This window comes from Gymnoscopelus braueri (genome assembly GCF_963280865.1).
Source record: "Gymnoscopelus braueri genome assembly, chromosome: 22".
In the NCBI taxonomy this organism is placed as follows: domain Eukaryota; kingdom Metazoa; phylum Chordata; class Actinopteri; order Myctophiformes; family Myctophidae; genus Gymnoscopelus; species Gymnoscopelus braueri.
In genome coordinates, this window is record NC_137624.1 from 34,743,207 (window position 1) to 34,770,055 (window position 26,849).

At 40.9% G+C, this 26,849-nt stretch overlaps 1 protein-coding gene across 1 annotated transcript in view; it reads right to left on the reverse strand.

Moving 5' to 3' along the window:
- The window catches only part of LOC308078746 (disabled homolog 2-interacting protein-like), a 209,859-nt gene extending 187,487 nt beyond the window's left edge, over positions 1 to 22,372 (reverse strand). Inside the window, exon 1 of the mRNA XM_080420079.1 lies at positions 21,744 to 22,372. Within this exon, the coding sequence (XP_080276205.1) occupies positions 21,744 to 21,867 (124 nt within the window). The 5' untranslated portion in view covers positions 21,868 to 22,372. The remainder of the gene's footprint in view (positions 1 to 21,743) is intronic.
- Between the last annotated feature and the right edge of the window lie 4,477 nt (positions 22,373 to 26,849).

Here is a 26,849-nt window from a genome sequence, read left to right on the forward strand (position 1 = left end):
CTGAAATGTTTATCCCATAGTGAGGGGCTCTAAGGACAGCTAACGGATGTATAGTCAGTTCAAACCACTTTGAACCGACAGAGACTAATCGTGTCGGCTTTCTCCCCAATATCAGCGTACATCCTGCCATGACTTGTCTGTGTGTATAGCGTTGCTGACGGGGAAAAACCTCTTATCTCCATATTCTAACTTCTTGCGTTTTTTGCGTAAATTAACGCCCTACTTGATCATACTACAGCGTCACACAAAAGCATCAAAAGTAGCAGATCTACAAGCTCAAAACGCGGCGCGAAGCGACGCGTTTTGAGCTGTAGATCTGAGCTTGTAGATCTGCTACTTTTGATGCTTTTGAATTTGAATCCTGAAAAGTAACAGTTTTGGACATTATGAGGTTTCCACCCGACAGAGATTATATGAAAATCTAGAATTCCAAGTGAATCTCGGTGTAGGGTCAGCACCACTATGAAGCAGCTCTAGTTCATGTTTAATGATGGAACGGTTGAAGGACCTCAACAAATAAAATAAGAAGTGTTAAAAAAACAGCATAAGAGCCATTTTATTAAAGGGACTTAAACGTCAGACAGTGGTTTATCAAGCCTGGGCCCCTCAGGCAGGACCTGAGTGACAACAAAGGCACAAAAGGTCACCTTTTTGCCTTCAGCAATGGACTCAGGATGGAACAACCATGCAGGACCTCAGGCTGCACATACAGGCTCATAAGTGCATAATTAATACCTCAACAATTTAATTACAGGCTGAGGTTAGAGACCATGAAGTGTCTTAAGTAACCAGTGCCTTACAAGCTAGTTTGAGTTAAAAGCCAACACAGCAGCATTCTGTTCCAATTTGGAGGCTATTATAACACTTGGGGTGCTACTGTATATAAAGAACGAGGAGTCTATTTAGAATATCAACGTTTTACTGTGTTCATTCAACATGTGCAGCAACGGCAAACTCAGTACAACGTAAACAGACTTTCTTCTTCTCCCTCTCTATCCCTCACTCTTCTTCCTTTTCTCTCTTGCTCCCCCTACTGCTAGACAGAGGAACTTTTCAGTCTTACACTATAATTGCCCTCTCCCTCTGGCCTGGAGAACTAGTAAAGCAGTGGTTCTTAAATGTTTTCAATGTGAAGGACCCCCAGTTTTCCCCCCAGCATTTTGCCACGGTCTCCCGTAACTCAGAGAGTGTATACGAATGGAAATGGATTGGTGTAAGAATGGAGACCTTGTACACACCATGGTGTACGAATGGAAACCTCATATGTCCAGAGGTTTCCACCCGAAGAGACGATATATTACACTTGGTAAAGTTGGTAAAGACCAAGAATTAATTATATTGAATGAATTCATGATAAATTCAGGATGAATTCATGCCAAGAGTTCATCATTAATTAAGCGTTAATTACCCATATGAATTAAGACCCCCTCAAGTAAAATGTTACCAAATATATGTATATTTTTTGCATCAATCAATAAAACATTTGTGAATTTAAAAGGTGGTTCAGACTGTTAACCCATTAAGACCGGGAAAGCTCTGTGTGTCATTTTTTGATTTCTTTGGCTATTCAAAAATAGCAGATATACAAGCTCATGAGCTTGTAGATCTGCTATTTTTGAAAAATTGTGAACATTTGTGCGAATCTTATATATATATACATGTATATTGCAACTCAAATCTTTGCTTCTGGGGATTCTACAAATGTCTTCTAAATCCTAAAAAAAAACCATATGTAGCTAAATCAATGGTTCTCAAACCTTTTTCATGTCAAGGACCCCCAAAATGATATGTATTTGGCCGCGGATATATATTATATATATATATTTTGTTCCAGGGACCCCCGGAAGCAAAGATTTTCGTTAAAAATGTTGCGCGGTGCCACGCTATGAGCTTGTACATCTGCTATTTTTGAATAGCCAAACTATAAAATAATGGTTAAATAGCTAAGAATCTAAAATGACACATATATATGCGTTCCAGGATTGAACGTGTTAAAGGTTCATATCGTGGCTCATTCCTTTGTGTGGTCGTGTAACATATTTCTGTGCATGCATAACAATAATACCCCAGTGTGGTGGCAGCCAGGTATGATAAGGCCTCACACAAACCAATGAAAAACCGATAGCATCTAGTTAATCATACATAGAAGGAATGCTTTGTGTGTGTGCGTGCGTGCGTGCGTGTGTGTGTGTGTGTGTGTGTGTGCGCGCATGTGTGCGTGTGTAAGTACAGTACCATGCTGTAAAATAACAGTTACAGCTTTGCCTCGCAACATGATTGTGTTGTGAGGCAGAAGGAAAAAAATGAAGAAAAGAATAACCTGTGTTCCAATGGATCCAATGTAGTAGCTCCTGTTAATACTTTTCAATGGCTCAATATTTATAAAAACTCACAGACTTTCACTTTAAAAAAAATATCAATAATACTTTTGTGTAACACTGTAGTATGACAAGTAGGGCATTCATTTACTAAAATAAAAATAAAATGGAGATGTCTGACAGCGACAATATGCATGTTTGCATGCATACTGTATGCAATAGATTAGGACCACAATGGAAACAAGTCCCCAAGACTTTTTTTGTGTCATCCTTTTAGCTTTAATGTCTTACTGTACCACGTGCTGTTTGACATTTCTGACTAATACATTATTCAATAAATCAATAAAAGCTTGTTTTTTTGTGCGGTGAAACTGTTACTTTGTAGTAGAAACATGCGCTGACTGACACATGATCTGCAGGAAATCACCACAACATTTCTTCTCCAACTTTTAATAAGTACCTTGACGTTGATAAGTACCTTAAAGTGTGTGTCTAGATATTAAAAATCACACCCAATGTGAAGAGAGTGGTGCCTTTCATGAGTTCATTTCATTAGTTGCTTTTTACAGACTTTGATGGCTTCAAGTAAGACTTTAAGTACTTTAAAATGTTTTTACAGATTTTTACGTGTTTTTACTCATTTTAACATCTTTTAAGTATTTTTACTCATTTTAAGTATTTTTACTCATTTTAAGTATTTTTTACTCAGTTTAGGAACTTTAAAATGTCTTTACTAATATTTAAGTATTTTTACTCATTTTAAGTATTTTTACTCATTTTAAGTATTTTTACTCAAAAGTGTGTGTTGTGTGTAAGTGTGTGTGTGTGCGTGTGTGTGTATAATTAGTGTAACTGGTTGCATCTTTGTGTTGCAATCAGCCGCAGCTGTTGAGGCTGTGCTCAAACATACAGAGAGGCTCATACGGACGGACGGACGGACACACAGACACACACACACCAGGACAAAGTCACTCCTTGGAGTGGCTAGCACCACTCAAAAACGCACACAACCAGCGGTGATACAGCTATTGGAGAGAGAGAGTGAGAGAGAGGTTTATTCTGAGTACACCTCATCATTCCACTGTCAACAGTCACTTTGTAAAAAGAAAAAAAAAGAAAACGGTCTCTGTCCCCTCGGGGAAGAGAAAAAGTGGCTCTGAAGGGAGATGCAGAATACTTATGTTATGACAGCAAAGAACAGAGAGGGGAGAGAAGAGAACGCAACACACCAACACAAGCATAGGCGTGCAGGGGGTGTGTGTGTGTGTGTGTGCATGCATGCACATGCCACAGACACAAGCACAGCAGTCAAACACAGACATTATTCTCTGTGGTTCCGCTGAAATGTGTCTCTGTGTGTGTGTGTGTGTGTGTGTGTGTGTGCGTGCGTGCGTGCGTGCGTGCGTGCGTGCGTGTGTAGTGGAGAGAAATCACAGGCTGTCATGACAGCGGCAGTTTGTTTACTAGGGGTCTTCATGTCTGTCAGAAGGGCCTACGATATAATCCTCTCCCTGAGTCACAAAACGCATCAGTTTTCTGTTTGGTTTTTTTCTGCGACCATCTACAATACAATAGCACTTGTTTTCAGTTTTCACCATGAAGCCAAAAAGATATCTCTTTTTCTCTCTCTCTCTCTCTCTCTCTCTCTCTCTCTCTCTCTCTCTCTCTCTCTCTCTCTCTCTCTCTCTCTCTCTCTCTCTCTCTCTCTCTCTGTGTCTCTCTCTCTCTGTGTCTCTCTCTCACTCGCTCTCTCTGGAATATTACATGTTTGGTTTCATGTCACTCAAAGCATTGGTTCTGAAAGTGGGGTCCGGGGACCCCCAAGGAACCTTTGGAAGACCCCCTGGGGGACACTAGAGCCAATGCCCCCCTGGCACAACACATTTTCAGATGGGGGTCCGCAGCCAAATACATATCAATTTGGGGGTCCTTAATTGGCACAAACAAGTTTGAGAACCACGGATATACAATACAATGGCACTTATTTTCAGTTTTCACCATGAGGCTAAAAGCTCTCTCTTTCTCTCTCTGCTCTGGAATATTACAATTTGTTTTCATGTCATTCAAAGAACAAATCTGAAAGATCTCTTCAGGCATTTATTTTGTCTGGTTGTTTCACTAGGATGTCTTCTGACTTCTATAGAGCGTCGCAGTTCCCGCCCACTTCCTGTTTTTTTTGGTGCCGGAAGAAAAAACTCAATGCATTTTTCCATTGACATTTCCAAAAATATTTATATCTATTAATTTAAGCCTCGAATCAAGCCATCACGAGATGACATGAATCATGACCATAAAACGTTTTTTTCTGTGATTTTTTTTAATTTTATATTTAATTATATGATATACTATATTTAATAAATACCCTTTGTTTTGCCGTTTTCAACAAAAAAAATTCACAGAATCAAATGTTTATGGTCATGATTCATGTCATGTCATGATGGCTTGATTCGAGGCTTAAATTAATAGATATAAATATTTTTGGAAATGTCAATGGAAAAATGCATTGAGTTTTTTCTTCCGGCACCAAAAAAAACAGGAAGTGGGCGGGAACTGCGACGCTCTATAGGTTGACAGCGATCCATGAGTTTGTTGAAGGCTAAAGTGGACGCACCAACTATCACCAACACAGCAGCAAATAGTTGCTACTTGCAAGTTGCTAACTTTCCAACTTTTTCGCAAATGAACTTCCTATATTGATCATACAACAGCGTCACACAAAAGTATCAAAAACAGCAGATCTGCAAGATCGAAATGCGTCCCGAAGCGACGCATTTTTGAGCTTGTAGATCTGCAATTTTTGCTATTCTTGAATTTGAATCCTGAAAATAAACAGTTTTTGACATATTTGAGGTTTCCATCCGACGGCAACGAAATGTATATGGACAAAGCACAAACTTTGGTAACTCCACACATGTCTGACGGAAAAAACAGTGTGTGTGTGTGTGTGTGTGTGTGTGTGTGTGTGTGTGTGTGTGTGTGTGTGTGTGTGTGTGTGTGTGTGTGTGTGTGTGTGTGTGTGTGTGTGTGTGTGTGTGTGTGTGAGAGTGTTGTAAAGTGTTAACACTGAACTGAGAAGACACCAGTGGACTTTTGACCCCTGAGATATTTGTTGACTGCAGAGGGGTGATGGGGTTATAAGGAGGACACACACACAGCAGTGTCTCTTTGCAGTATGGGCATCAAACTAGGAGACTGCCTGCAAGTGCAAGAGACCTTATACATTTTGCAATCATATAACCGTACATTTCCATTCACTTATGCAAGGCAGAGACAATATACAAAAGAGAAAACACTGCAAAGGAGAATGCCTGCAACACTCCAGATTAAATAAAAGTCTCAAGGTGCAGGGCTCAACAATGTCATGAAAATGGGTAAACGGCAGCCCAGTCAGTATACAATAAATGTCCTTTTCACATAGTTCTGTTTTATTGTACCTCCCCACGGACAGAGCTACCTAACAGGTATTCCTCCTCGGCGTGAAAAGGTTATTTAGAGACAATATACAGTAAACATAAACATAGTTAAAAGGGCAAGACCACTTTGGTAGAGGTTTGGGTTGTGTAGTTGCCTTGCCATGATGTAACTCCAAAAGGTGGACAAGAAATCAAAAATAATTGCTTATAATTGATTAGGAATTGATCATTCAAAGTATGCTCCCCATTGACTTACATTGTATGCCGAAACAGCTCTCAAAGGCACTCGTCTAGCACGTAAACAAAGGCAAACAAAGTTGATTCAGACAATATAGGACATCACAAAACCCTGTACTGTTTGTATTTTTCATGAAAATGTTAACTTCCTGTTGATTTTGCCATTTTTATTAGGAAGAAAACCCAGACTGGATCCGTGGATTCGGATCTTCAAATAGTAAAATCAACAGGAAGTTAACATTAACTTTTATAAAAACAACAAACAGTAGTGGGTGTGGTTTTTAGCACTACTTAGCAGCCGTAGGACAATATTTATCTTTTTTTACCCACATTTTTGGCCAAGCGTATATTAAGCCAGGGCTGGTGACCACGGCCACTTAGGAGACCATTTGTATTAGCCTGGCATGGCCAGACTAATATCACTGCGTAGATATTAGTCTGGAATCTCTGTATGGAACGTGCATTTCCAAGGGCCGGATAAGAAAAAATGCCTCTGGTGAACCCGACCCATATTTGCATACTGGCTCCTGATTGGTCCCTCACAACTTTGGAGTGGGAGAAATCCAATCTCAACAGAGCGAGGCCAGACCTAATCTGCCGAGGGCAGATTAGGTCTTTTTTTCAATGGCAGATTCGTCTGGAACCAGGCTACATTAGAATACCATCTTGTACTAGTGGCGACTCTGACGTAGTATGGGTATTTCTATCTTGGTAAATATACAGTATAATGGTATTTCTCAGGTCTTGCTCAGGGACACTTCCACACATAGATGGATGAGACTAAGGGTTGAACCGGTGACCTTCTAAATACCAGACGGCCTCTCTCCCCCACTCGGGCTAGGTGTGGTTACGGTATGTCGTTTGTGGTTCAGTTTAGCAAAGCCATACCTTTATATCTAAAACATGCAAAAAGCATTACATGCAAAAACCACCCCCATGCAGTGCAGATTACAGAACAGAGGGATCCTGTATCAGATTTGCTTGACCAAACATTCAGAGGGAAGGTCTGTCTCTTGTTTGGCTTGGCTAGTGGCGTGCCTTTGTCTTCTGTCTGTGTGTTCTGGGAAGGCAGAGGAGGAGAGGAGAGGGGAAAGGAAAGAGGAGTGGTGTGTGGAGGAGTGCAGACAGAAAAAAAGTCATGGTTCTTATATGGTTCTTTTAAAAGGCTACAGTGTATCGTTGCTGTTGGGCAAAAACCTCTTATCTTCATATCCTAACTTTTTGTGTTTTTTTCGTATAATCAATGCCCTACTGGATCATACTACAGCGTCACACCAAAAGTATCAAAAGTAGCAGATTTGCAAGCTCAAAACGCGGCGTGAAGCGACGTGTCGATCTGCTCATAACACTACAAGCTCATGACGCATCCACGCTGGGACACATTGTGAGCTTGTAGACAGTGGTGGAAAAAGTCCTCAAATTCTTTACTTAAGTAAAAGTACCAATACTGCAATATAGAAATACTCTGTTACAAGTAAAAGTCCAGAATAAAAAATTTACTTGAGTAAAAGTGCAAAGGTATTGACATCAAAATGTACTCAAAGTACCAAAAGTAAAAGTACTCAAATGTTTGAAAATAGCAGATCTACAAGCTCACAACGCCTTGTAGATTGGCTATTTTCAAATAGCCTAGGTATAAAATAGGGCTAAAGTGGTTAATGTATGTTTTAAGATATAATAATTTATATCTGCAAAGTAACTAGTAGCTAAAGTTTTAAAATAATTGTAGTGGAGTAAAAGTACAATATTTGCCTCTGAGATGTAGTGGAGCAGAAGTGAAAGTATAGACAATTGGAAATACTCCAATAAAGTAAAAGTACCTCAAAATTGTACTTAAGTACAGTACTTGAGTAAATGTACTTAGTTACTTTACACCACTGCTTGTAGATCGGCTATTTTCGACAAAGATTTGGTGTAGAGGGGGGAAAAATATATAGACAGACCCACTAGGAGACGCGGGTCCATAAATACATAGGGTTTAAGTGGTTAAGGGTTCTTTAAAGAACAAAAAAGGGTTGTTCATTGGCATCACTCTTATTAAGAACCAGTTTTGGGTTCCAGACAGTCGCCACCTTTATTCTTCTGCGTGTGGAGGAGGAGACGGAGGAGAAGAAGCAGGAAGTGGGTGTTTATACAGTGGGCGACAAAAATCCAGCGTTCCTATCGGCGCTATACCGACTTCAAAAACATCTACTGTGTCAGCGACACGGAGTAAAAAACAACAGCAGCTGTGGAGCATGCAGAGTCTTTGCAGGCTCGTGTCACAGCATTAGATAAGGTTGCCAAACGAAACAGAACATGTCTATAGGGGAAATATGTCACTTGCGATAGCACAGGAGGACCGACCTGACCCAGTGACCTAATGTTTTTAACCCATTCAAATTCGGGAACGCATCTGTGTTACTGTGTCAGATTTCTTTGGCTATTCAAAAATAGGAGATTTTCAAGCTCATAGCGTGGCACCGAGTGCCGCGCTATGAGCTTTATCGTGGAAGATTTGTGCACCCAACAAGAGACGATATGGGGTGTTAAGTGGTTAAACCCTATATACTTCATTGACCGGGGTCCCACCTTCTAACCTCTACCACCAAATCTATTTGCCGAACATAGCAGCGATCTACAGTTTTCACCAAATGTTCGCCTATTTTTGCCGGAGGTTGGCCTATTACGACATGTACAGAATAATAGGGATGCTATAGGATTCATTATGTGGTCATACGAACACGACTCAAGTTTATGGTCAAGGCTTTGTATGTTTGTTATGTTTTAGACCCCTATCATTACTTTAATGGGATCACAGCCGGTCATCCAACACTGGCCTGAAAGCAAAAGTTATGACTCTCCTCTGGAAGTAATTGCACAGTGTTTTCCTCTGTCCTTCCGTGTCTCTTTGCATGACTCATGCACACCGAGGCTGCTGGACACTATCCAGACTATAAGACACCCAAATTCACACTGAGGCTGGTCACTATCCAGACTATAAGACACCCGAAACACAGTGTGAGACTGACCAACTAACTCACAGTCAGTGGTGTAAAGTAACTAAGTACATTTACTCAAGTACTGTACATAAGTACAATTTTGAGGTACTTTTACTTCACTGGAGTATTTCCAATTGTCTATACTTTTACTTCTACTCCACTACATCTCGGGGCAAATATTGTGCTTTTACTCCACTACAATTATTTGAAAACTTAGTTACTAGTTACTTTGCAGATATAAATTATGACATTATAAAACATACATGAACCACTTTAGCCTTATTTTATACCTAGGCTATTTGAAAATAGCCGATCTACAAGCTCACAAGTCACAACGTGTCGCGGATCTGCTATTTTCAAACATTTTAGTACTTTTACTTTTGGTACTTTAAGTACATTTTGATACCAATACTTTTATACTTTTACTCAAGTACATTTTTAATTCCAGACTTTTACTTGTAACAGAGTACTTCTACATTGCAGTATTGATACTTTTACTTACTTACTTTTCCCAACACTGCTCACAGTTTCACATCCAGACCTGTTTACATTCGATGATGTAACATAATATTACCATGACATATTAGACAATGGTTCTCAAGACCCCCCAGACCCTTGAAACGTGAACCGTGTGTGTAAAGGGTCCATTGTTATATTCTAGAGATGACGGAAAGTGTCGACAGCGCAGTATTTGGGTCAGCGATAACAATAAGCCCGGTTTCCCAGTTTCCCAGCCATCGCTCGAAGGCCGTTCACTGGTCCTACTGGACATTTGAGAGGTGGTCTGTGGATTAAAAGGGATTAGCCTGCACCTGTCCCGTAATTGGACTCTTTTGGGGGGGGTGGTGCATGGAGGAAGTATTTTCTCATCTAGGGGCTTGTCCATGGTTGACCAGGCTGCTAGAGAGAGAGAGAGAGAGAGAGAGAGAGAGAGAGAGAGAGGGGAAGGTTGACACATTCATTCTATTATTCCGTCTCCAGAGACCAGCCTGGGATCAGGAACTAATCCTGGGGCAAAAACAGTGAGATGATCTGACTGAGAGAGCTGGTGGATTCACTTCAGGTTTATATACTGTTCAATCCACTCTGTCTCCATGTTGTCTATAACTTTAGTCTCTGTCCTCTCCATTACACCAGAGGTTCCCAAACGGTGTGCCTTAGGATCTTGTGACCACAGATCTATGGTATACAAAATGAATGATGATTTTCCATTTTTTCCCCTTTCTAACAATATGAGTACTTTCTGCGCGCACATTTCCAAATACAGGGGCAAATCCTATATACCTTAAAAATACATCATATTTTCAACTTTTTATTTGTCATTAGCAGATACACATACATGTTTACAGGGTGATAAGAGTTATAACAGGAGTTACAGAGTAGAGAGTCCTTTGGTGTGCCTTAATTGGGCACAAAAATGTTTAAAGCCACTGCATTACACAACCGATGAATTGAGTACAAAGGACCCCAATGGAAACGAGCCATGGTGCTTTCTTGGGTTTAAAATCCTCTTAACAGACCTTGTATTGAACTGTACTTCCCTGTGCTTGTCTTTGCAAACTGTTAATAAAGTATTCAATCAATCAATCAATCCCTGAAGCTCTTTTCACTTCCTCGCACATAGAAAGATGACGAAAAGTTTCCATTCTACATCAGTACATTGGTGGGCGGCCAAAGCTGAATAGGTAGAGATAAGAGCCCGCCTAGGAGGCCGAAAGGTCCTGGCTAATGTCCCTGAGCAAGACAATTTACACTTTATGTTGCATTTTCTATTATTATCATCTCCATTTCTTTCTGCTTACTTTGTCCTTCTCTCAGTATGTCAGTAGTTTTTAAACTGTGCCCTCAGCACACTGTTTGAGAACCACTAGCTGTAAGTTGTCCATTCACTCTCTCACGGTATGCCCTGAGAAGTGTAATATCAGGCAATTAGGTTGGCTTAACATGGATATGTGGGTCATTGAAGCCTTTGTTCGGGGTAAAACACATGCCTTGATCTCTGAGACGAATGATGAGCGAAAACAGCTGAGTGGACTCATCTCCAATGAGAAAACTATGGAAAAGTGATGTCACTATATATGGAACAATTGACTTCAATATCAACCGTGCTAAAGTTTTTATAGTAAGTAAGTTAAGTAGCCTTGGCAACCAAACATTTCCTGTTTCCTTAGCATGCGGCAGCTTGATGTGCAAGTACCCTCCCTGGACATGATGCTAATATGTGGCAGGGACTTTACCCCCAAATCAACCCTTGATGCTGCGTGCCAAGCAAGGAGGCGCTGGGTAGCATTTTTTGTTGTGATTCAAGTTTTTTATGTCTTTCGGTCTTGTGCACAAAGACATCGCGAACATAGCTTTTTTATACTCTTTGGTATGAGGACCGAAAACACTGGTTGCTACAGTGAAACAAGCACAGCAGCGGCTGTACTTCATTAGGATGCTGAAGAAGGCCGGACTCAGTCCTCAGCCTCTCACCCTGGCCTACAGAGGACTCAGTTCCCAAACTTTTTAGTAATATTAAGTACTTATTTATCTTATTTGTCTTTTTAAAGAGTATTGTAGGATATTATGCAGTATTATAGGATGTATGTTCTTTCTATTTGTCGGTATTTTCTGTCTTTTTAAATGCTGACCCTGGGAGCCGAGCTCCAACATTTCCTATGCATTCGTGCAAATAAAATAAAGTCTATTCTATTCTATTCTATGACCCGTCCTGGGGATTGAACCCCGACCTCCCAACACTTTAACCACAAGGCCACTGATCTGGTAGAACACATCTTAATCTCTGAGAGGAATGATCAACAAAAAGAGCTGAGCAGACTCATCTCATTTAAAAACAAACCCGCGGGAAAAATGATTTCACTATGGAACAATGGTCGACTTCAGTATATCAACCTGGCTAAACGTTATAGTAGGCATAAATACTTATGTCATAATATCTCAAGAGCCACAGTCATTTCCCAGTTTCCTTTGTTTGGATGTAAAACCTGACCAGAGAATGGGAAACTGTGTCATGATCAGTGTTGCCAGATATTGCGAGAGAAATACGCAATCAGACCTATGAAAACAAGCCCAAAAGAAGCGACAAACACATGAGCACTTTAAACCTATATACTGTACATCGTTTATTTGAAAATAGCCTATCTACAAGATCACAACGCGTCGCATCGCGTTGTGAGCTTGTAGATCTGCTATTTTCAAAAAAATCTTGGGGAAAAAAGTGAAGAGTTTGAAATATTTTTGAAACCTTTTAACAACACTAATCTGGTACGGGGATCCCTGGCATGATGGGGGGTCTGCGGACTATTACATATTAATTTGGGGGGTCCTTGACATGGAAATGTTTAAACAACATTTAGGAAACAAGATAAGCAACTACACTTTAAAAACAAGCCAAAAAAAAAACGCAACCCGTAACTACAGTACCAATATTTACAAGCACCTTTACAGAAAAACAAGCCCAAAGTCGCTTATAATAAGCAGACATGGCAACACTGGTCATGATGAAAAGCTCAGTGTTGTTGCAGCCAAATATGTTATCCAAGTAAAACGTCAGATTTCTGTTCTCACTTCCCACCAGTGTGACAAACAGAGAGAGAGGAAACTAATCAGTGATGGAAGAAGTACTCACATGTTTTACTTAAGTAAAAGTATCAATACTGCAATGTAGCCTACTGTAGAAATACTCTGTTACAAGTAGAAGTCCCATATTCAAAATGTACTTGAGTAAAGGTATCGGCATCAAAATGTACTTAAAGTACCAAAAGTAGAAAGTAGGCTACTCATTGTACAGAATGTCCAATTTCATAAGTTTTCAAATGAATCAGTGTATACAAATCTTTTGAAAATAGCGGATCTACAAGCTCACAATGCGTCGCATCGCGAGCTGGTAGATCTGCTATTTTCAAATGGTTGAGATGTATATAGGTCTGGTTTGTCTGTGGTTAATGTCCGTTTTGTAACAATAACTAAAATCTACAAAGTATAGTAACTTAACTTTAAAAATAATTGCAGTGGAGTGAAAAGTACAATATTCGCCTCTGAGATGTAGCGGAGTAGAAGTAAAAAGTAGAAAATCGAAAACACTCGAGTAAAGTAAAAATACCTAAAAATTGTGCTTAAGCACAGTACTTGAGTAAATTAATGTAGTTACTTTACACCACTGGTTGCAGCCAATTACCCTTCCCAAGTAAAGCGTCTGCTGATTTCTGTTCTCATTTCCCACCAGTCACACACAGAGAGAGAGAGAGAGAGGAAACTATCTGCCTCCATCATAATTACACTAACAATCAGCCAAGGCCAAATCCACTGACATGATAATACGTTTTTTAATAAGCGCTTATTCTTGTCGCTAAAGCCCACTCACTCAGCATGAATATTATGCTCTTCCAGTAACTGTAAATGCATTGGTGAGTTATTTTCAGTGGTGGACAGTAACAGAGCACATTTACTGAAGTACTGTACATAAGTATATTTTTGAGTAACTTGAGTAACGTACTTTAGGCTACTTGAGTATTTGTGTGTTTAAAAATATATATATATTTAGGACTTTCACTCCATTACATTGCTAGGAAGGGGGAAAAGAAAATAAGAAAATTTGGAATTAACCACTTAAGTCCCATTTCAAATATAGTGAAAATAGGGGATCTACGCATGATACCATGTGTTAATAAGCTCTTCTTGTTGCATGTCCAAAAACAGTTACTTTTCCGGAAATGACAAAAAGCAAGAACCTGTGTTCCTATGGATTAAATTTAGTTATTATTTAGTCCCAAGCTCTACGACGAAGTAGGCCATTCATTTACAACCAAAAAAAGCCCATAAAAGTTGAAATATGGAGATAAAGGTTACTGCCCGTTAACAGCCAACATTATCGTCTCTGTCGGGTGGAAATATGTCCAACATTTTTCAGGATTCAAATCCAAAAGCATCAAGTACTGTACTGTAAGGCCATTGATTTACAAAAAGAAGAAAAAAAAAGATGACGTATGGAGCTACAAGGTTAGTGCCCGACGACAGCCACAAACAATAATGCTCTTCCAGTAAGTGAAAAGCACTGGAGAGTTACTTCCAAGCAGTTTCCTCTTGTCGTTAGAGAGATGGCCAAGTGGATACAGTGTGATATGTGATGTGTTTTACGGGCTGATTTAGTGTACAGCACAGCTGGTGGTCTCACTCAAAACACCACATCTGTCATTTCAGGAAAAAGTCAAAATGTGCCAACCCTAAACATCTGCTGTATTTCTGGAGTCTCTCTCTCTCTCTCTGTGTGTGTGTGTGTGTGTGTGTGTGTGTGTGTGTGTGTGTGTGTGTGTGTGTGTGTGTGTGTGTGTGCGCGTGTGTGTGTGTGTGTGTGTGCGTGTGTGTGCGTGTGTGTGTGTGTGTGTGTGTGTGTGTGTGACACACACAGATAGAGGAAGTGACAGAGACACACTTGGCAGCAGGTGCTTATGGGACGTGATGCAAGTCTCCCCCATAAAAAGAGGAAGATGATAAAGAGGTGAAATGAGACAAGACTGAAAACCAAGACAGAGAGCTATTTAGAGCAGGGGTCTTCAACGTTTTTCAGCCCAAGGACCCCTTAGCTGAGAGAGAGATGAAGCAGGGACCCCCCCACTACATATTGTATAAAATTGTGTTGCAGATTAAACGTTTTCCGAGATTTCATAGATAGCTTCACAGACTTTCATCAGTGTATGTTAGATTCATGTTAATGTGTATGTTCAGACATTTAAACCACTTAAACCGTCATTACATAGTGAACTTGCCCTTTCACTCTTAGTTTGCTCTTTTATCCCGGTACACCAAACCTTTCTGCTGAAAATAGCCGAACTACAAGGCGTCGTGAGCTTGTAGATCTGCTATTTTTAGCTGAAGTTCCCCTCAGAATAGGGATGTTACGGTTCAAGTGGTTATTTTTTTTAATTATTATTATCACTCAAAGATTTGGCGGCCCCCCTGTAGTAACTCTGAGTGACGACCCCCTAGGGGTCCCCGGACCCCCTTTTGAGGACCCCTGATTTAGAGCATCAAGTAGTAGTAGACCAATACAAACAACACGTACGCACGCACACGCACACGCACACGCACACGCACACAGACAGTTGACAAAACAATGCAAGGCACCACCAACCGGCTCAACAGGTGCAGTCAGGGGTCAAATGTCATGCTCAAGGACACATTGACACTAAGCCTTCAGAGGCCGTTGACCTTTGACCCCAGAAACAATTCTATTTCAACCAAAAGTGAGAGAGTTACTGCTGTCAGGCTTTGCACGGCAGCATTTTTTGTTGAAGCTTATCTCTTTACATCTCTGAGGACACACCTGGAGGTCTGCCCTTTTGTGACACGTCTCACGAAGCCGTGTCCTACTTCAACAAAAGCCTCTATCGGTACATCATTGCTGTCGGGCAGAGACCTCTTATCTCCATATTCTACCATATTCTGAGGAAACTAATCAGTATTCACTCTCATGAAGTAACGTGACGAGAGATACACGCACACACATACAGACAGATAGTATTTCTCTCTATAATATACAGAGAAATGTAGAGGTGGACCAGACCAGACAAGACCAGACAATGTCAGTGTGTGTTCCGTATGACGATCAGACATGAAGTAACATGAAGTCTTCGAGGCGCACTGTGACATCAGGACGGATCACGACATACCCCTCTGTCCCTCTGTCAATGTTCCCTTTCCCACTGCTGCCCTGAGATAAGAGGTATTTTATTATGGAAATGTCAACACTAGTAGCTTGTAGATCTGATTTGATACGGGAACCATCACTATGGCGTAAGCTTTCCTTTTCTCTCCCTCTGTCGCTAATGCAATAGCAGATCTACAATTTTCGGTGTATGACAACAGCACACAGCTAAAGTTAACCATTAAACTGCCATTTATCTTGTGAGCACAAGGAAATGTGTTTTCCTTACAATGTTTATTTCTCAAATTATACTATACTTGTGGGGGTCATTTGGCCCTCACAAGTATAGCAATAGCAATACAAGCACACACACACTCACACACACACACACGTATGACACGCGCACACAGAGACTACATAAAGATCACGGGGGGGGGGGTACTTCCTTGACATATAAAAAACCCATGGTGGGGCATGTTCATTCCTGCATGAACAACAGCGTTTTATGTGTGGCTGAGCCTGCTGACTGCATTTTACACATTTACTAGCTCCAGGGTACATAATATAACCGCCTGCAGCTTTTAAAACGCGTCTTTATGTCGGTTACAACAAGGCAAATAAGGGCAGAGCATAGTAGAGACAAGCTGCATTACATATTTAACACTATAGCTTCCAGTGTGAGCCAGAGATCCATGCATCTTTTACAGCAACAAAAAGGGAAATGTTCTGAGGAGTGAATAGTTTATAGAGGAAGAGAGTAGAGAGAGAACAGTGATCTACACTCACTTGAGCATTTGCATGTAGGGCTGCAACTGTCCATTATCGATTAGTGTATACAATTATCGCTTATCAATGTTTTTTCATGATCGTATATATATTAACCCATTAATACCTGGAACGCATCTGTGTCACTTTTAGATTTCTTTAGGCTATTCAAAAATAGCAGATATACAAGCTCATAGCGCGGCACCGAGTGCCGCGCTACGAGCTTGTAGATCTGCTATTTTTGAAAATTATTGAAACATTTTTTTTGATTTTTTTCCAAAAAACTGTTAGGAATTAGACATTTTTTTTAGAATCGCCTCAGGTCTTAATGGGTTAATTGATTAGTTTTGAACTGTTGCAACCCTATCATTGCATGATCCTCAACTTTATCCTTCAGTCAGCACACCATAGAGCTGAAACTAGGGGTCTATCATTGCCCTCTACTTTCCTCCCTCTACACCAAATCCTTTTGGCCAAAAACAGCTGATCTACAAGCTCTGTGGAATTGTGGGATCAGCTATTTTCACAGAATGTTCGCCTGTTATGACTAGGGTTTCACACGTGGTTATGTCCAGTGCTACTGCATGACGTCAACAGACAATTACACCACATAGTTCTAAAGTGAGGCCTCATTTATGCTTCAAAGCGCAACAGTTTCATGCGCAGAAAAAAAGCAGACAACATGCTGCATCAGCGGCGTGTTGTGAGCTTGTAGGTCCGCTATTTTCTGCGCACGACACCGTCGTTTAACGAAGTATGAATGGGGCTTTAAAACACGGTATTAAGATAATAATAAATAATTGTCTCTACTTTTTAGGAGAAAAAAAAAAAAGTAGTAGTAGATCTACAAATTTGATCTTTTGGTGATTTCGTGCGACGCTATAATACAAAATTATTTTAGGCTCAAATCACTTTAGGCTCAAAGTTACCTTTAACCCATTAAGACCTGGAATTGTGTCATTTTTAGATTTGAGCTCAAAAGCATTATTTTACACTTTGGGCTATTCAAAAATAGCAGATATACAAGCTCGTAGCGCGGCACTCGGATCTGCTATTTTTGAAAAATCGTGAAAATGTGTGCAAATCTTTTAATATATATATTTTTAAAGCGAACATTTTTAACTCAAATCTTTGCTTCTGGGGGGTCCCTGGAACAAAATATTTTGATGGGGTCCGCGGCCAAATACATATCATTTTGGGGGTCCTGGACATGAAAAAGATTGAGCACCACTGATATAGAAACATACGTTTTTCAGAAAACTGTTGAGATTTAGGAGACATGTAGAATCGGCTTCAGGTCGTATATTGGCTACTCTATATATTTTTTTAAAACGAAAATGAAAATCATGACACAATGACATTTTTGTGCGTTGAGGTTACCTATCTCAAAACAAAGTTTCAAGTCCCTGCAAGTAGATTGTCAAACTGAAACTAAAACAAACCACAGTCTGCAGTAATGTGAAGAATAATGTGAAGTCGTAGTCAATAAGCTAAACACAACCGGTATGATGATGATAGCAGCTCCACTAATCTCTCTTCATGTCTAACTTCATCTTCTTTTATCCCAAAACACCACAGGCCACAAAGTGTCGCTTTGTCATTTCAGGTATACATATTTGGACTCTGGCGTCATTCAGAGCAAAAAACAAGGCAATGGTTTCAAGAGCTTCTGCAGGAGTTAACAACTTCATCCCTAAATCGCTGTTGTTGTCGGGCAGAAACCTCTTATCTCCATATTTTAACTTTTTGTGTCTTTTCACAAATGAACGCCCAACTTGTTCATACTACAGCGTCACACAAAAGTATCAAAAGTAGCAGATCTACAAGCTCGAAACGCGGCGCGAAGCGATGCGTTTCGAGCTTGCTGTTTTTTAATTAGAATCCTGAAAAGTAACAGTTTTGGACGTATGAGGTTTCCACCCCCACAGAGACGATAAAATAGGCCAGGTTGAAAGTGACTAATCTTGTTCTGTGTTGGCGTTCCACAGAGATCAAGGTGGGGACAACTTTCTTTCTCTTCTTTTGAGCATCAGTGTGTGCTTATGTCTGTGCTAGGTTTGTATAGGGACTATATGAGCTTAGCTAGACAGATCAAGGCTGAGCGTGTGTGTGTGTGTGTGTGTGTGTGTGTGTGTGTGTGTGTGTGTGTGTGTGTGTGTGTGTGTGTGTGTGTGTGTGTGTGTGTGTGTGTGTGTGTGTGTGTGTGTGTGTGTGAAAGAGTATGTGTGACAGAGTAGGATGTCTGTCTGTCTGTGTGTGCGTGCTTGTGTGACTATTCATGCAAGTTTGTTATTGTGTGAGTGAGTGTGTATTCGTGTGTGTGTGTGTGTGTGTGTGTGTGTGTGTGTGTGTGTGTGTGTGTGTGTGTGTGTGTGCACACGCACACACACATTTGTGTGTGCATGTGTTCCTTTGAGAGTGAATGACAGAGGTGGAGGTACTTCAAAGCAGCCCTGACATCAGAGAGATAGAAACAGACCTCTGTCTGTCTCTCTCTCTCTCTCTCTCTCTGTCTCTGTCTCTGTCTCTCTCTCTCTCTCTCAATATAGCATATTGACTATAGCCATAACGAGCAACACATCGCAGGGCCGGATTAACCCTTCGTGGTGCCCGATGCTACGTGCCTGACGGGACCATTTTGTCCGTTAATCCTGCACTGACACATCGTAATGAGCATTAACCACTTGAACCCTTAGCATGCCCATTCTGGGTAGGCCATAACAGCTGAACATCCGGTGAAAATACGTGAACATTAGGCAAAAGAATTGCTGATCTACAAGCTCACAATCACAAGAGAGTTGATGTACAGGGAGGAAAACAAGAACAATATGTGAACACACAGATTAGGACGGAGCTACTACACCAGCTAAGACAAATTATTTCACGGTGTGACGTTATATGGAACACCACCCACTCACTCATGGAATAATGCCTCAATCTAGTGGCGTTACCAAAAATATAGCACCCTCTGACCCTCTGGGAGCCTTTTTTCCAGGCGCGCCCCCTTTCCACCAGACGCGCCCCCTTTCCACAGCCACGCCCCCTTTCAACAGACACGCCCCCTTTCCTGGGTAGGGGTATACATATGAATGGAAGTGCACGCCCCCTTTTCCGTGGGCCGTTTATTGGGACAGAGACGGATCTCTGTCCAAAAAGGAGTGCATGGGCCACGTACTATAGGACTCCAGCCAACAAAGAATATAGGGTTTTAAGTGGTTAAGAAATGATCAAAGCAAAACAAGAATACGCTATGGGCCATGTGTTACCACCACCCACCACACTTCACTTGGACAAAACAGCATGTCAGCAAAGCGTGATACCGCAGGGATTTAATGTTCCAGGCACAAGTTTAAAGCCACTGAGTTATCACTGTAACCTTGCAGTTCAAACAAAATATTGAACGGCAGCAGAGACATCAAGTAAAAGCTTTTGGAAGAGAGTTCTCTCAAGGACGCAGATAAACGGAACAATGGTAATGACAGTTCAAATGCCTCACTGAAGCCTAACACATACTTTTGACCGCACGACCATCGTTGCTGTCTGGATGGAAACCTCATAGTATGTCCAAAACTGTTCCTTTTCAGGATTCAAATAACAAAATAGCAGATCTACAAGCTCTTTTGCGCTTGTAGATCTGCTATTTTTTCCTACTTTTGTGTTCCCAGCCTTTACTCATCTCAGAGGAGAAAAGCGTGGTCACGACCTAATGCTGAGGGTGTCTATAGGGGTGGGACTTTCGTCGTACGTATTTCCCCCCAGAAACGATCTTTTTCGAACAAATTGCAACACTTGTTTCATTCCAGAAGTCCTTGGGCGGTACTTTCGCCAAATTTCAGTATACTTCCGTTCAGACACTCAACTGGCTAGGTCTTGCCCAGGCAGCATGACTTTTGTGTGACACTGTATGACGAAGTAGGGCAATAATTTACAAAAACAATTTAATATGGAGATACAAGGTTTCTGCCCGACAGCGACACCATGTTGCTTGCTGGAAAAAAAACGGAATTTCAACTAAAAAACTTTTGTCAAATATTTTTTTGCATTTTCACGAGCACTAACTCGAACACAAATTCGAGTTTAACACAGTATAAGTGATCGACTAACAATGACTGAAAAGTTGTTGGATTGCTAACAGTAACAGGAACGGTTCACCGTGCAGGCAGAGCAGCGCCCACGCAGGGTAGAACAAGCAGCAGGTTGACACAAAGCTGCGAGCTGTCACTTGTTAAGTTGTCCAAACTGAATAGCATCATTGTGTGAAGACTCACACTAAAATGTCATCTCACTCACACAGCTCTAACACATAACAGTACAGTCATGTAACAGCTAGTGCAGCAAAGCCGAGCAAAAGTTGGATTCTTTTTTATTAATGTTGTGACAGAATCTTTAACCCATGGACAAAAGAAGTGTTAACGACATGAATAGTGACAATTAACTCTTCTGATACTTTGGCAAACAATTATTAAGCCGTCAGTTTGGTCGTATGTGACCAAAGACATTGTTAGTTTTTAGGTATTTTTTTCCCCCCATTCCAAGTACTAGTGTGCCTGGAAGTAATTATTACTTATATAACTTTAATTATAACTCTATAACTTTCAATAGCCAGTAGCCATTGTGAAATGAACATAATAATATTCAGTTCTCAACCTCACCAACCTGCAATTTAAGGCCGGTCGCTGCATGATTGTATTCAATAATTATTTTGGTTCATTATTAGTCGACAAATTCCTATTAGTTGACTAAGAATTGCTTGAAGTGGAGGACAGCCCTATAATCTGAGGTGAATGATCTGATGCCATAATCATTTGTGATAGAATTAGTATTATTGGGTATGTTGATGACATTATGGCAGAGGCTCTCAAAAGTGGGCGTCGGGACCCCCAGGGGGTCCCCAAATGATTTCGGAGGTCCCCAGGTGATTAGCTCAATGTGCAACATTGATTACTCACTCAACAGTAAACAAACCAACATACAGTGTAAGTGTATACAGGGTATCTGCACATTTCCAAAGTGACAATTTAAGGACTTTTAAGACCTTTTTCATACTGTACCTCTAAAATGAAAAAAGTAACCAACAAACTATACTATAAGAAATGGTCAAACATTGACCAAATTGTCAAATATTACCAAAGAAAGGGGCACATTTATAGCCGATCTACAAACTTGTAGTTCGTTTATTTTCACAATAATTATCTGCGGGAACGAGTCCGACAAAATGTAATGCCTACAACTCCTACAATTCCAAGTGCTTGTCAGGGTGGGGGGTTCCCCAGTTCAAATATGATTATTTCAGGGGGTGTCATGGCCTGAAAGGTTTGGGAACCACTGCGTTATTATGGGACAGTGTATGAGTGAGAGTATAGTTATAGAGAGCCAGTGTTACCCCTGCTGGCCGCTGGCCTGGTGCGACTGCGGGACCTGCTGCGCTGGCGTTGCAGGCGCGACTTGCCAAGGAACCTGTAGTAGTACGAGGGTCTGCCAGACCCCTTCCTAGTGATCCCAGCCATGGTGCTGCCGGCTGCCGCTGCTGCTGCTGGTGGTGGTGGTCCCACACGCCCAGAGCAACCCCCCAAACCCCCAAATATGCCGGGTGTCAGTGTGAGGCCAAACTGCACGCCGATAAGTCCTCTGATATCCAAAGCTGCTTATCATAAAACTCCACAGATGGTCCTTCTTTTCGTAGACTAATAAGACACTTAGAGATCCTTGCTCTTCACTTAAAGAAGACGTGAGCAAACGTTAAAGTCCTCCGCTTAGTAGTCCCATAAAAGATCTTGCTGTTAGACTCATAACGCAATGTCTCACACAGTTCTTTGACAACTTTGTCAGACAAAAAACGAATGTAAAACGATGTAAATCTCCGCCGCAAAACTCAACACAAAAATCATTAAAAAGGATAAAAAGAAATGTAAGTTAATTATGACTAGTTAAAATAGTATGACACTAACAGAGGTACATCCACTCCATTCTAAACAAAAACAAGCACAACAACATCCCAGCAGCGAGTACAGCATGAAGTCATGAAGGATCAGCTGCAGACAGCTCTGTCTCTGTCTCTCTCAGCAGGTCTTCTGTCTGGTTCCAAACTCCAACTAAACTCTAAAGCTGTGCTCCACCTTCAAACATTCAAACACTCCCCCCTCTAAAGTTTCCCACATCAAGCAGCGCCCAGAAGCATGATGTCCGGAATGCTGAGTGTGAGCGGGTGTGTGTGCGTGACTGCGTGTGTGTGTGTGTGTGTGTGTGTGTGTGTGTGTGTGTGTGTGTGTGTGTGTGTGTGTGTGTGTGTGTGTGTGTGTGTGTTTCTCTATATCCTGAATCACAGGAAAGCTGTTCCTGTTCCCATAGCCAGTGTAGACTAAAGGAATTCTATAGCAAGTCACAAGTCAGTCTGTATCTCAGTAAAACCTTGTCAGTGAGAGCCACTGGTTGCACTGTTTATCTGAGTTTATCTGGATTGTGTGTGTGTGTGTGTGCGTGTGTGCGTGTGTGCGTGTGTGTGTGTACACCAGAGAGAGAGAGAGAGATAAGAGTTAGAGTTTTTACAACTTACAGTTGAGGATACAACAGAAGGAATACTTTGGGTCGCACAGAAAGAAAAAAACATTGGTAAATCTAAAGTCACATGGAATGGATTCTGACATGAACTGGATCAGTGGAAAACTAAATGTTTTGTCCTGTACTTCAACCACACATACAGTATCTGTCTCACTAATTCAGTGGTTCTCAAAGTGAGGTTCAGGGACTCTCAGGGTTCCTTTAGCGGGGGTCTAAATTGACCCTTACAAGTCTGTAAAGTATCATTCATAGTCGGACGTAAGGATACGTAACCAGCGCCAGCGCTCCTTGCGTTGTCGTTTTTGTCTCCCCCTCCGTCACTTACGGCTCCAGGATTTCCGTCCGTGCGATCAACATTCACCGTCAGGCCGACGTACGTTCGTTTGTACGTTGCCTGTAGTACCAGTGGAAACCGTTGGCAGTATATCAGGGAAAAAAAGTTTTCCTTGGGCACTCTTTCTCCACAAAAAGACCCACGTTGGTGGTGGAAGTACTTGAGTAAATGTACTTAATTACTGTGACGAAATGAACCCAGCCAGCCATTCCCTAAACACACACACACACACACACACACAAATAATATAGCACAGTGCAGTATGGGTCGAAACTCACGTTTTGTAGACAACCATTGTTTTTGTCTAGTTTGTGGACTATAGTTTGTGTCTTTTATTGCGTTGTTTTGGCGTCCATTTTAGCGCTGTTGCCAGGTTTTGTGAGAGAAATAAGCAACCAGGTCTATGAAAACAAGCCCAAAATAATCGACTAGGCCACATCACATGAAAATAGCAGATCTACAATATCTATTTGAGAATCACTGGTTTAAATAATAATTGGCCCAAATAAGCAACTACACTTTAGAAACAAGCCCAAATAAAACCGCAACCACCAATGTTTGTTTACAAGCAACTTTACAGAAAAATAAGCCCAAAGTCGCTTATAATAAGCGGACATGGCAACACTTTTCACAACATTTAAAACCTCGCAGCTGCCATCTAGTGGATTAATAGGTGTACGACGCCCAACGTTATAATTCCTACGGATTTAACGTCAGCGACTATGCATGCGTCTGTAAAGAACGGACGGAATCCCTCACCCCCTGACGCACGTTTTAGACCCATCTAGGGACTATGAACGGGCCTTAACTCTGACGGTATACAAATGGAACCAAATGGACCCGTAAGGGTCCATTTGGTTCCATTTGTATGCCGTCAGAGTTAAGGAGACCTTGAAATGTAAAAGTTTGAGAACCATTGGACTCACTCACACAACCGTGGCTCTGCTTAAGTAGTAAACATCTTATTAAGTAGTAGTTCATCATTTTAGACTCCACTTCCAGTGTGTTGACTCCAGCCCAGGTTTTGCATCTTCTTAACAACATTATAATTTGCCTCTTCTTGCTCTGGAGGCATTATGTGAGGGAGCGGTTACTGTAGGTATTAGCCAATGGGAAGGAGGCTGTGGGCGGGGCCGTTCAGAACCCATGTGCTGCTGACTGAAGAGTCAAACAGCCAATCAGAGCAGAGCAGACGGAGCATACGGCTAGGAGGCGCAGGTCAGGCAGCTGGGCCGTAGATCACACACACACACATCACAGCCAGATGGACACACAATGACTGACACACACACACACACACACGCACGCACACGCACACACACACACACACACACACACACACACACACACACACACACACACACACACACACGTACATATGTTTGTGTACAAAGGATGTATACAATAGAGCATCTATACTATATTCTGTCTTTGTTGTGTCTATATGGGGGACAGCTGGCTTTACAGCTGGACGGCAGAGCCAGGTTCTGTGGCCTGCAGCTCCACCGCTTCACCACCAGGGGGGGACGGCAGGTTCTCAGGCGGTAGAGAGCCTGAGCCACTTGGGAATTGGAAGTTTCCCGGTTCTGTTCCCCCTGGGTTAGTTTAGTTAGTGTCGAAGTGTCCTTGAGCAAGAAGACGCCGAACCCCTAAACTGCTCCTGTTGAGCTTGTTGGTGCCTTGCATGGTTTCCTCTGCCGTGAATGTGAATGTGTGAACGTAATGCACATTCTAAGTGCTTTGGAGAGAGAGGTCATATATAGGCTAATTGCACCATTTGCGGTTTACAAATGGTGATGGTGCAACAGCTCAAACATCTATATTTATGTATACAGCATGTTAAAGCGTTTACAATTTAGGCATTTAGCGTCAGTGATGGAAGAAGTGCTCACATGTTTTACTTAAGTAAAAGTAGTAATATCGTGATGTAAAGTAAAAGTTCAGAATAACAAATTTAAAAAGCATAAATGTATTGGTATCAAAATGTACTTAATGTACGAAAATAAAAAAATGTATGTAAAATGTATAAAAATGCTTTTAAAATAGCAGATCTACAAGATCGTCTATTTTCGTCTATTTTCAAATTGTCAAAGTATATATATATATATATAGGTCTGAAGTGGTTTTGTTATAATAATCAAAATCTACAAAGTAACTAACCGCTTAAGTTTTCAAATTATTAGTTAGTATTAGTGAAAAGTACAATATTTGCCTTTGAGATGTAGTGGAGTAGAAGTACAATTATTGAAAATTGGAAGTACTCCAGTGAAGTAAAACTACCTCAAAATTGTAAATATAATTAGTTACTTTCAATAAACACATAGATCAACTGCATAGTAATCTCTCAAGACAGATTCTGCTAACAGCATGCAGAATCTGTCAGCACCACTGCCCTAAACATAGTAATGTTGAATAAAACAGAAGCACCCGGGAGGAAGTGGACTAAGAAAGGGGAGGAGCTATCCAAACTATAGGATGCCAGGTCAACAAAAGAACCTGGCATCTGTCTAACTAACATAACATGCTATCTAAATTACATTTTAACCTTCAACACATCTAACATTTCAATCTCTCAACCCATAGTCACTGTGGAATACGTTCCAAGCTCAGTCTCAAAACTCTCAGTGGCGGTCAACAGACATTGATGAGAAGAATAATCCACTGAATATGGTGAGCTAACTTTGAAAGCCTCTCATCGAGTTGCATGGAAGGCGTGAAAAAATAAATAAAGAGAGAAAAAAAAACATTTAATATGCAACACAATAGTATACAGTAGTGGGGGGTCCCTCCCTGCTTCATCTACCCCTCAGCTAAAGGATTCCTTGGCCCGAAAAAAAACAACAACACTGAAGACCCCTGGTGCAGAGAGACCAGACACATCATCAGTTCACACAAAGTGCTTACACACACACAAAACTATAGATCGTTGCTGTCGGGGCAAAAACCTCTTAACTCCAACTTTTTGTGTTTTTCCCCCCCCCGTAAATGAACGCCCCTACTTGATCACACTACAGCGCAGTGGTGGAAAAAGTACTCAAATGTTTCACTTAAGTAAAAGTATCGATACTGCAACGTAGAAATACTCTGTTACAAGTAAAAGTCCGGAATAAAACATTGTACTTGAGTAAAAGTACAAAAGTGTTGGTATCAAAATGTACTTAAAGTACCCGAAGTAGAAAGTACTCATTATGCAGAATGTCCCATTTCACAAGTTTTCAAATGCATAAAAAAGTATTTTGAAAATAGCAGATCTGCAAGCTCACAATGCGTTGTGAACTTGTAGATCGGCTATTTTTAAATGGCCAAAATGTATATAGGGCATTCAATGTAAGTCAATGTATGTTTTAAATTAATAATCAAAATCTACAAAGTAACTAGTAACTAAAGTTTTCTAATAATTGTAGTTGAGTACTGTAAAAGCACAATATTTGCCTTTGAGATGTAGTGGAGTAGAAGTAAAAGTACTGACAATTGCAAATACTCCAGTACAGTAAAAGAAATACCTCAAAATTGTACTTAAGTACAGTACTTGTATCCTGAAAAGTCACAATTTTGGACATATGAGGTTTCCACCCAGAAAATGCAACCTTTTCAACC